The 10,459-nt window shown below is 71.0% G+C and overlaps 1 protein-coding gene across 1 annotated transcript in view; it reads right to left on the reverse strand.

Moving 5' to 3' along the window:
* LOC112958714 (solute carrier family 26 member 6-like) overlaps window positions 1-6,648 on the reverse strand; it is a 15,709-nt gene extending 9,061 nt beyond the window's left edge. The window contains exons 1-18 of the mRNA XM_026052630.1: window positions 6,509-6,648; window positions 6,038-6,177; window positions 5,833-5,943; window positions 5,487-5,662; window positions 5,200-5,364; window positions 4,772-4,924; window positions 4,519-4,601; window positions 4,289-4,436; window positions 4,083-4,196; window positions 3,916-3,993; window positions 3,604-3,699; window positions 3,385-3,491; window positions 3,208-3,277; window positions 2,968-3,060; window positions 2,652-2,756; window positions 1,965-2,153; window positions 1,770-1,824; window positions 1,323-1,444 (exon numbers count right to left, since the gene is read on the reverse strand). Of these exons, the coding sequence (XP_025908415.1) occupies window positions 1,323-1,444; window positions 1,770-1,824; window positions 1,965-2,153; window positions 2,652-2,756; window positions 2,968-3,060; window positions 3,208-3,277; window positions 3,385-3,491; window positions 3,604-3,699; window positions 3,916-3,993; window positions 4,083-4,196; window positions 4,289-4,436; window positions 4,519-4,601; window positions 4,772-4,924; window positions 5,200-5,364; window positions 5,487-5,662; window positions 5,833-5,943; window positions 6,038-6,177; window positions 6,509-6,648 (2,145 nt within the window). The remainder of the gene's footprint in view (window positions 1-1,322; window positions 1,445-1,769; window positions 1,825-1,964; window positions 2,154-2,651; window positions 2,757-2,967; window positions 3,061-3,207; window positions 3,278-3,384; window positions 3,492-3,603; window positions 3,700-3,915; window positions 3,994-4,082; window positions 4,197-4,288; window positions 4,437-4,518; window positions 4,602-4,771; window positions 4,925-5,199; window positions 5,365-5,486; window positions 5,663-5,832; window positions 5,944-6,037; window positions 6,178-6,508) is intronic.
* Between the last annotated feature and the right edge of the window lie 3,811 nt (window positions 6,649-10,459).

The raw sequence follows: 10,459 nt of genomic DNA on the forward strand, positions 1-10,459 counted from the left end.
CACGGAGGACGCCGCCATCTTGTCGCCCGGCCGCCGACGGAGCGGGCCCCAAAGCGCATGCGCGGGGGGAAGAGGCTGGGCGGAAAGACGCATGCGCACAAGGCCTCACGGCGGGGGGGTGGAAAGAGGGCGTGCGCATGCGCGTGAGGGAAAGTGAGGCATGGCTGCGGGATGCCAGCTGCCGGGCAAGCACGCATGCGCAGAATGTGGCGCGGAGGGCGGCGGCGCCCCCTGGTGTGGGAGGACGTCGCGGCCGAGGGGGGCGGGGTCCCCAATCCACTCGGGATGCTGGGGGCCTGGGGAGGGCCCAGTCCATGGGGGATGCTGGGCTTCCCGGGGGAATCCCATCGCTGCAGAGATGCAAGGATGCAGGAGTGTCCCAGCCCAGCAGGGATGCTGGGGGGTCCCCATTCAGGGATTTGGGAGGTTACAGCCCAGCTGATCCCAGCAGGATTGCTGTGGTCAGGTCCAGGGGTGCGAACGGGGCAGAACCAGCGCCAGCGGCGGGGACAGGGAGCACCAGTGACCCGCACAGCGGCACATGGCTCCTGTCCTGCTGGAGCCCTTATCCCTGTGCCCACTGCTCGGAGCCACCCCTCCAACCCAGGGCCTCGCCAAGAGAGTCCAGGAGCAGGGGCCAGGGAAGGGCTAAAGGGGCACGGGAATTAAGGAACCACCCAACTGTCTCATCCGCTAATATTCCTATTGCAGAGCAGACTCTGTCCGCAGAGCAGCAATCATTAACAGCAGCGGATGGAAGCACCTCTCCGCTGAGGACACGTTTATTGGGGAACGTTCATCAGTTGCACAGTGCTTTAAAATCCGTGTTCAGAAACGCTATTTTAGTCCGCTGACCACCAACGCAGAGAGCAAACGCCCTGTGCCAGCGCGGGCAACATCCAGGGCAGGGGCATGTGCAGCAAGGGGCCTTCCTCCTCCTCCTCCTCCTCCTCTTCCGTGACCTCGGCGGGTCTCCCCGCGCCGCTCGCTCCCGGGGTGCCCCGCGCCGGGGGGACGTCCCAGCCCGGGGACGGGCTCACGCCTGAGGTAGCAGTTGCCGGGGCCGGCCGAGGGCAGGAGGTCTCCGGAGGAGCCCCGGGGCGCCAGGTCCCATCAGCAGCCCGGGCGCAGCCTCCGGACGGTCCCTCGGCGGCGGCGCTCCGGCGGGCCCGGCTCGCGGGCTACATCCTGGTGCAGGAGGGCACCTGTGGAGAGAGGGGGTGGCCGGGTCCCTGCAGCGCCCGCGCGGGGAGCGCACGGGCCGGGTCCCCGGGAGACGCGCGCGGGACGGGGACGGCGGCCAGGGGCAGCGCGGTGCTCACCGGGGCCGCTGCCCGCTGCCCGGTGACGTGCACCACGGCGTCGTGCACCGAGGCGAAGAACTGGTGCTTGGTGATGGTCTCGCTGAAGAAGTTGCCCCTCTCCAGCTGGGCGATGACGGACGCTGTGTGCAGGGAGAAGGGCCCGTCGCGGTGGCACCGTGGTCCCCATCCCACCCCAAACAGTGTCTCCCTTCTCAACAGAGGCCATCGCCACCCTGGTGACAGTCCCCAAAGGGGACCAACTGCACAGCCCAATGACACCCTGGTGGGACCAGGACGGGGAAGGGGCCACCGCAGGGCTCAGGATGGACGGGGGGTGGCTGCCCTGCATCAGCCAGGAGCCACGATCCGTGGGGAAATGCTGGGAAAGGGGTGTCTGGAGGTGCGGAGGCCGCCAAGCTCTCTCCTTCCCGAGGGGTGGCCTGGTGGCCCTGCAAGCCCCCTTACCTGGGCAGCCGCCAACGACGACGTCCACCTCTATCTCGCGGAAATCCCTGAAGACCTGCGGGCAGCAGCAAGCAGGGGAGCGCGTGTCAGCGCGCGGGGACCGGCCGGGCGGCCGCCGTGCCACCGCCACCCGTGCGGCAACGGGGAGCCTTGCTGCAAAGCGCCCGGCGGCCTCCTCCACAGCCCGGCCCTTACGTTCTTCAGGATCTTTATGGAGACGGTGTCCACGAAGTTGACGGGGCCGAAGTCCAGGATGACGGTGTGGAAGTCGGGCACGGGCAGCCCCAGGGAGCGCAGGGAGGGCTCGGCGGGCGCGCTGCCCTCGGCTCCCTCCGGGCTCAGCTCGATCACCGCGACGCCCGGCCCGTTGCGCTCCTCGGCGTCCTGGCGGGACGGAGACCCGGCCTCAGCGCACGGCGGCCGCAAAGCGCCCCGGAACGCTCTGGGGCTCGCACAGGGGCTGCGGCTGCGTCACGGGGAGGCAGCGGCGCCGGCTGCATCCCGTGCGCCGCTCCCGGCTCTCGGCACGTGCAGCCTCCCCGGCACTGCCCTGGCTCTCCCGCTGCCGAAACCCGGCGCCTCCGGCCTCCCGCTAATGGCTGTCGCTGGAGCCAGCGCCATTAGCTGTTTTGATGATTAACTCACCGGCTATTAGTGACTCACCGGCTCTTCCGCACAATCATTAACAGCCTTGGCCTCACCTGCTGACCCGGGACACGGCGCCGGCCTCGGGCCCGGCCTCCATCCCGCTCCACCTGGCCGCGCAGCCCCGGCTCACGCGGGAGCCGCTCCGGGAATCCACAGGGATGGATCCCGAGGCTCGGAGCCGGGCAGAGGGCCCCGCCGGCCGCCGCCCGGGGAAGCAGGGGGCCTGGGAAGCACCTTTTTGCTCTTAGCCTTCTGCTTCTCAGCTTTCTTCTGCTGTTTCTTCAGCTTCTTGAGGGCCTTCTTCTTCTTCTCGATCAGCCGGTCCACGTTGACGCCGCTCTGTGAAATGACGCAGCCCATTGCTGCCACCCGTGGGAGCTCCCCCGGGGACCCTTGTCCCCCATCTCCATCTCCCCGGCCAGCCCTGAGCGGTCCCGAGTGCCCCTGGGGCGCTGCTGTGGGACGTGGCACAGAAGGGGCCCGGCAGAGCAGGTCCGCGTGCGGCGGGGAGCAGGGCACGGCGCCCACCGCGGCCCCCGCTCGCCCCTACCTTCCTCTTCAAGGCCTCCATGTAGAGCTCCGCGTTGGCGAAGTAGATAGTGGAGGAGGAGCGGAAGATCCTCACGCCGGGGAGCTGCCGGGCCTGGGGGCGCGGGCAGGGTGAGCAGCCCGGCGGGACGGGGCCCCCGGGACACCCCTCCGGAGCCGGACCCCGGTTCGGTGCCTCCTGTGGCCCCGGTCTCCTGGGGGCGCCCCCTCTCCCGCCCCGCCAGCACCCCCGCGTTGTCACCTCCTTGCACTCGGCCACGTCCCTGTAGACGTCGGTGTCGGCAACGTGCCCCAGGACGGAGTAGCGGGGCCTGCGGGGGAGGCGCGGGGAGCTCGCGCCGCCCGCCGCTCCGTCCGCCCCTCGGGACCCCAACACCGCGGCCGGGACGAGAGCCCCGCGGCGCCCGCGGCTACTCACAGCTGCGTCTGGAAGATGACGGTGAGCAGCGTGAAGGCCACCGAGACGCCCAGGCCCAGGTCCAGGTTGAGCAGGAGGGTGGCCACGAACGTCACGATCCAGACGAGCTGAGGGGGTGACGGCGCTCAGGGGGGCACAGGCTCCCCACGCACACCAGCCCACCCACCACGCCACGATGGAGAAAGCCATCAGGTCCCAGCAGGGCAGCCCCGGCCTTACCAGGTCCACCCGGTTGGACTTCCAGAGCGTGCGGAAGTCGGAGAACTGCTTGAACATGCCCTTGAGGTTGACGATGATGATAGCAGCCAGGATGGCCTAGGAGAGACAGTGGGTTCCCGGAGCCGGGAGGTTAGGGAGGGCTGGTGCCAGGGGCTTATCCACGTCCCCTCGCACCGCGCTGGGCACCACGAGCGGAGCGGGAGCTGCCCCCAGCCCCACACGGCGCTCGGGGCGTTGCGAGCCACGGCGCTGGGGCGCGCAGGGCTGCCGCCCGTCGGGGTCTGCAGGCGCGGCAGCGCAGCCGGGCCCTACCTTGGGCAGGTCGCGGAAGAGCTCCCCGATCTTCAGGATGGTCACCAAGATGACGAGGGAGGCGATGACGCCGGCCACCTGGCCAGGAGAGCAGAGGTGAGAGGCGAGCGCGGCGCGCGCCCGGCACCCCGGCACCGGGCCGGGGGCAGGAGGGGACCCCGGCCCACCTGGCTGTTGCCCCCGGTGCTCTCCTGCACCAGGCTCCGCGACATGGAGCAGCTGATGGCGAAACACTGGAAAAAGCCGCCCAGGAAGTTGGAGAAGCCCAGGGCTATGAGCTCCTGCGAGGACAACAGGGGGTCAGGAGCGCGGCGCTGGCCGCGGGAAGTAAACCCTTGTTTTACCACGAGGAATGTCCCTATGAGAGCGTCACCTGGTTGCTGTCCACTTTGTAGCCGTGCCTCAGGGCAAAGATCTTGCCCAAGGAGATGCAGATGGCATAGCCCACCACGGCGATGGCGAACGCGTTGCCCACCACCTGCCCAAAGTACTTGATGTTAGGGGCCACGGGCGGCTTCAACCTGCAGCCGGGAGAAGGAGACGCAGCTGGAGAGGGGCCCCGTGGGCAGAGCAGCCCGGCCGGGCCGCCCCGGCCCCACTCACCCGCTGGGGATGTCGCCCACCACGGAGATGCCGAACTTGGAGTTCAGGTTGACGCCGTAGGAGATGCCAGTGGAGATGATGATCTGCAGGGTAAGAGCCCAAGTGAGGCAGAGCCTCTGCGTGGGGACCGTGTTGGGCAGGGTGGGCACTCACCACTCTAGAGCCGCCCTCAATGAAGCACCCATCCCACCCGCGCCCATTGGCCCTGGGGACACGACACCCCCCAGCTGAGCCTCCATGGGGAGCTCGGTACCGTGATGAGCTCGATGGGGATGGGCATGGGCAGCTTGGCGGAGAACTTGTGGTTGAGCTCCTTCACGATGAAGATGGCCACCATGGCAATGATGGCTGTCACCAGGGTGCCCACGTTGGTCTTCGGCAGCTTCTCGCAGATTTCAATGAAGGTCTAGCAGAGAGGCAGCAGGAGGCAATGAGATAAGGGCTTTGCTGGTCCCCCAGGTGCCCTTCCTCTTCCTCTTCCTCCTCCCATGGCTTGAATGGAGGCCACAAGGGTGGCACCATCCATCCCCACCCCGGCACAAACCCTCCCAGTCCAGCTCCCAAGTCGTGTCCTTAGTCACAACCGGGAGCAGAGGCAGATGCTTCCTCTGGCAGGTCTTTGGGGACCTCAGCACGAGGCTGAGCAGGGGGGACCCATGGGCTCCGCGTGCCCCCACTCACCATGACGAGCGAGAGCGGTCCCGAGTGCTCGCTCAGGGAGATGCCGAAGACGTACTTGAGCTGGGAGATGAGGACGTGCACCGAGGCGGCCGTGGTGTAGCCACGCACCAGCGGGTCCGAGAGGTAGGTCACCACGAAGCCGAACTGCAGGAGACCCAGGGCCACCTGGCAGAAGCAGCAGCAGGTTGAGAGCAGGAGCCCACGGGCCAGTGCAGGAGCTCGTGTTGTGGCCACGGCCGCTCCGCTCCCTCGGCCGGCGGCTCCTCAGAGGCGTCAGGCCGGGGTACCTGGAAGACGCCCACCAGGACGGTGAGCGTGGCCACCAGCTCCACGCGCGCCGCGTTCAGCCGCGCCTCGTTCACCGCGGTCTCGTTGGTGCCGTTCACGGGCTCCAGGAAATTATCGCTGGGCACCAGGGAGTCCGTCACGCTGCCGATCATGACAGAGATGATGGCAAAGGGGCCTGGGGAGGGGATGGATGCAGAGTGGGGACCTCAGGCAAAGGACCCAGCTCCAGAAGAGGTGGGCGCCGGTCCTCTCCAATGCACCCGCAGTGCTTCAGCCGTAGCTGTCCAACCCTCCATCCGCCGGCCCATGGTCACCCCTGCACGCGGACACGCAGCCCCTGCTCACCCACGGAGTTGTGTCTGGACGTCCCGAAGAAGAAGTAGAGGAAGACGGGGTAGAAGGAGGAGTAGAGGCCGGTGACGGGCGGCAGCCCGGCCAGCAGCGCATAGGCGAGCCCTGGGCAGCACGGGGACGTTAGAGCGGGAGGGACCACGGCGCCGGCCCCTGCCGCGGTGCCCGCCAGAGGGGACACTCACCCCAGGGCGCTCACCCTGGGGCAGGTGCATGATGCCCACGCTGAAGCCCGAGACGATGTCCCCCAGGAGCCAGTCCTTGACCGGGTAGCGCGGCAGCCAGCGCAGGAAGGGCAGGAATCGGAAGAGCAGGGACTTGGCGGTGGAGGCCGAGCACCTCGGGGGAAGGAGACGGAGTCGGGGTGAGCGCAGGTGGCGGCAGCGGGAGGCAGGGGCTCCGCGGCCGCGGAGGCGCCTCTCCAAGCAGGGCGCGCGGGACCAGGCTGCCGGGCTCAGGTTTGCCCCACCAAAGCCTGGCCCAACTCCAGCAGGAACCTGTGCAGATTGGGGCTGGCAGGAGCGGCGCATCCGCAGGGCTGCGCAGCCTGGACTCTGCCCCGCGGCTCCCTGCGCGGCGCCCGGGCAGCCCGGGCGCGGGGCCGCCGCCGCGGGGCTGGCGCACGATGCCCCGCGGCGCCGCGCGAGCCCTGCGCCCGCCGCAGCCCTACCTGATCTTGCGGAGGACGTCGCGGAGCGCGGGCCCGGCGGCTGCGCGCGGCGCCACCTCCTCCAGCTCCGCCTCGCTCAGCACCGCGTAGCTGGCGCGGGCGCCGCCGGCCCGGTGCCTCGGTGCCGGCTCTCCCGCCATGGCACCCTCGCTCGGACGCTGTGGGGACAGGGGCAACACTGAGCCACGTCCTGGCGCTCACATATCCCAGTGCCCGCACGTCCCAGTGCCCGTGCGTCCCGGTGCCCGCGTGTCCCGGTGCTCACACGTCCCGGCGCCCGCGCGCCTGCTGAGCGTGCGGGACCGGCTGCAGCGCGTGGAGCGAGCTCAGCTGGGAAGCGCTGGAGCCTCCGCAGCGGCGGCTGGAGAGCAGCAGGGGCTCGTTGGGCCCGCGCGACCCCGGTGCCGCCGCTGCTCCCTGCTCCGCGGCCGGGCTGCCGGGGCGGGCGGCTGCCGAAGCCTCAGCCGACCCCGGCGCCCTGCGCCGACCGCGCGGAGTCGAGGGCTGGGACTGCGGAGAGCCGGGCCCGGCCGGCGCGGCCCCTGCCCGCAGACTTTGTCCCTTTACACATGAGGGGAGCAGGAATTTTAAGCCCTGGTGAGTGTCACCGGCTGCTGGTCCAGTGGTGCTACCAGTCCCAGGGGCCTGTTTGCCAAGCGCCCATGTCTGCGTGCGCCGAGGGGCAGCGCGGGGACGGGGCGCTCCCAGCACCCGGCTGTCCTGAGGATGTGCAGCGCGGAGCAGGGTGCCGGCCCTGGTGTCCCTGTCCCGGCAGTGCCCCCCGCGGTGTCCCCGTCCCGGCAGTGCCCCCCGCGCCTCCTACCTGCTGCGCGCGGGCGGCCGGTCGCTGGCAGGCGGGCGTGCACCCTGCTCCCTCCTATTAATAGGTGCCCGTGATCTTTGAGACACCGCTCCCTCGCCCCTGCCCTGCGCAGCTGCTCCCGTGCCCGGCCGGGGCGGGGGTGCCAACGTTGCCAGGCCCCCCCGAGACACTGTGCAGCCAGCCCTGGCCACGGGCGCTGCCGGTGCCGTGGGCACCGCCGGTGCCGCCAGTGCGGCCGGTGCTGCCAGCGCTGCCACCGCACGGCCGGGCAGCCCTGGGTCGCAGTGGCCGCGCGGGGATGCGGCAGCCCCGTGGCCACGCTGGGGGCTGCCGTGGCGGCTCCCTGCCCCTGCACAGCCCCTGCATGGCCAGAGCGCGGCCAGAGCTGCCAGGCTCTGCCCCCAGGGCGCTGCTGGGGCCCCGCTGTGTCCCCGCTGCAGCCCCAGTGCATCCCGGCGCATCCCAGGGCATCCTAGTGCATCCCAGCGGCAGCGGCGCGGCAGGAGGCTCCCCCGGCTCCAGCTGCCGCCCCGGGCTCCCCGCCGCACGCCCCGGGCCCTGCTTACCCGCGGGAAATGGGTGCGCTGTGCCCTGTGGACTGCCCTGCTCCCCCTGCAGAAGCTGACTTTGCCGTTATCTTGTTCCAAAGTTCCCCGCAGGCGCCGGAGCCTCGGCGAACCCTCGGTGCCGCCGGGCAGCGCCACCGCGTTCGGAGCGTTTGAGTCACGCCTGGCCCCAGGCCCGCGGCTCCCGCACGCGGCTCCCGCATGGGGCTCCCTGCACGGGCTCCATCCCGCGCACGGTGCTGGGCAGGACGGAGCGGCCAATGGGTCCCGATCTCCGCTGGGATGGGTGGCGGCACCCAAAGGAGCTGCTGGGACACGGCCAGGAGGTGACACGTGGGGACCGCTGGCCACAGGGCTGGAGCACCCTGCTCTTGCCCCATTTGGACGGCCGGGGGCAGCCCGTGGCCTGACCGCCACCCTGGCCACCTCCACGGCGGCGGGGGGGCTGCAGGGACGCGACTGTCCCCGGCTGCCCCCGGCAGCTGCTGCCTCCCTGCGTTATCTGCTCGCTCGGCACCATAAAGGTTCCCGCGCGGTAGCAGCTGATAGTGCCGGGAATCGGCGCGGGCGCCCGGCCCGCCCGGAGGCTGCTCGGATAAGGGCGCAGGGAAGGTAGCCAGGGCGACCCTTGCCTGGGCGCGGGGCTCCGATCAATAGCGCCCTTTGCTTTGCCGCTCTTTCCCCCAGCAGCAAGAGGGAGGCCGGTCCCGCCGGGGCCCGCGCGACGGCTCCTCCGCGCCGCTCCGTCCTCTTGCCGGGATCAGGCCCGGAGGTCGTGCGGCTCCGGGACGGTCGGGTTCCCCCGAGCCCCCTTAACCCGAGCGCCGGGGCCTGCGGAGCCACCCCGGGCTGCCCGGCCCAGCTCCGTGCCCCACACGGGCACCCCAGTGCGCGGACACGGCCCAGACACCAGCACCTTTTATAGACTTTTATTTCCAAATCCGGCGCTTCCATAATACACTTGTACACAGCCAGGGAGGGAGCGCGGGCACCTCCCTGCCCACCGAACCGGGAGACGGAGAGAGAAAAATCCAACGAGAACCGAACCCCCCCAAGTCCCCAACCCGACGCAAGGCAAGGAGGCCGCTCCCGGGGCCCTGGCCACGGCCCTACAATCGCGGAGGGAGCCCTGGCCCGCGGGCGGCTCCGTGCCCGCCCGGCACGGCCACCGGCTGTACCGCTGCTCTCTCCTTTGGCACTTGGCGCTCGCGCTCCGTTTGGCACCAGGTTCCGAGCCCTGGCCCTGGGTGACAGGGCTGGAGCGAAGGCAGCGCGGTGGGAAAGGGGCCGCGGGAGGCCCCTCGGGGCTGCGGCTGCCGCCACGGAGCTGCCCCCGGGGGCTGCGGGGTGCCGGCCGGGGCCGGGACGCAGGCCGGGCTGCGCGGCCGCGGGGACACCTGTAAACGAGTGCGTTGGTGAAGGCGGAGGGGCCCCGCGGCCGCGCAGGCCCTGGGGCCGCCCGGCACACACGGCGGCGAGGCCTCCGTGCGCGCGGCCCCTCTGTAAACACGCGGGCTGGCGGGGAGGCGGCGGAGCCGGGGCTATAAGGCAGCGAGGAGCGCGCGGGCAGCAGCCCCGGCAGCACCGCGGGGCGGCCGCGCGGCCCGGGACGGCAGCAGGTGCCCCGGCCACGCGGGGACCAGGGCCGGTCCCGTTGGATGGGGCAGTGGAGCCGGGGGCTGACACAAGCATCCCGAGGGAGCCAGGGCTCCGCAGCCCATACGAGGCCGGGCCGGGAGCAAGAGCTCGGGCCGGGGCTGCTCCCTGCGCGTGGGGCCAGGGGTGGCCCTCAGCGGGGCGGCCCGTGGGGCGTTAAGGAGCACGAACCGCCCGCCCTGCGAGGCAGCAGGGAGCAGAGCTTCCAGCGAGGGCAGCACCCTGGCCCAGCACCAGCTGCCCGCAGAGCTGCCTCCCTCCCACGGGTGCTCGGGCCGCTGCTCCGCTCGCTCCTGCGCTCGCGGCCGGCTCTGCCCCTGCCCTCAGCGCCAGCCCACAGGCAGGGGCAGCACCGAGGGGCGCCCAGGGCAGAGGCTGTGGGGCGGGATGGGCTGCAGGATGCCCAAGGGCAGCACTGAGACCGGGGAGGGCAGCAGGGCAGCCAGGGAGGGCAGCAGGAGCAGCTGGGGTTGCCCCCAGCCCCATCGCCCCCCCAGCCCCTGCTGGCAGCCTGCCCAGCAAGGCAGGCCCTGGAGCCCCCAGGAGCGCAGGGAAAGGGCTGCAAGATGCTCCTGGGATCCGTAAAAATAACCATAGAATTTTCTCTTCTCTCTGCTTACAAAGGTACAAAAGGTAGAAAACCCTCCCCTGCCCCGGGCTCCTTGGCCACGCCGCCCGGCCCGGTAGGAGCAGGGGGCAGAGGAGGAGCGCGGCCGCGGCGGTGGCAGACGGGTCCCCGGCCCGGGCGGGCTCCTGCTGCCCTTCGCACGCGCAGGCCACGGGGAGCAGAGCCCGGGGCTCCCGGAGGCGGCTGGAGGGGCTGCCGGCCCCGCAGCCCCGCGGTTGGGAACGGCAGGGTTGGTTTCGGGCCTCTGGCCACCATCAGTTCTGGCCGCTGGCCCCTGG

Source organism: Nothoprocta perdicaria, unplaced genomic scaffold (genome assembly GCF_003342845.1).
Source record: "Nothoprocta perdicaria isolate Ctin4 unplaced genomic scaffold, notPer1 scaffold_9, whole genome shotgun sequence".
NCBI classification, from domain to species: Eukaryota; Metazoa; Chordata; class Aves; order Tinamiformes; family Tinamidae; genus Nothoprocta; species Nothoprocta perdicaria.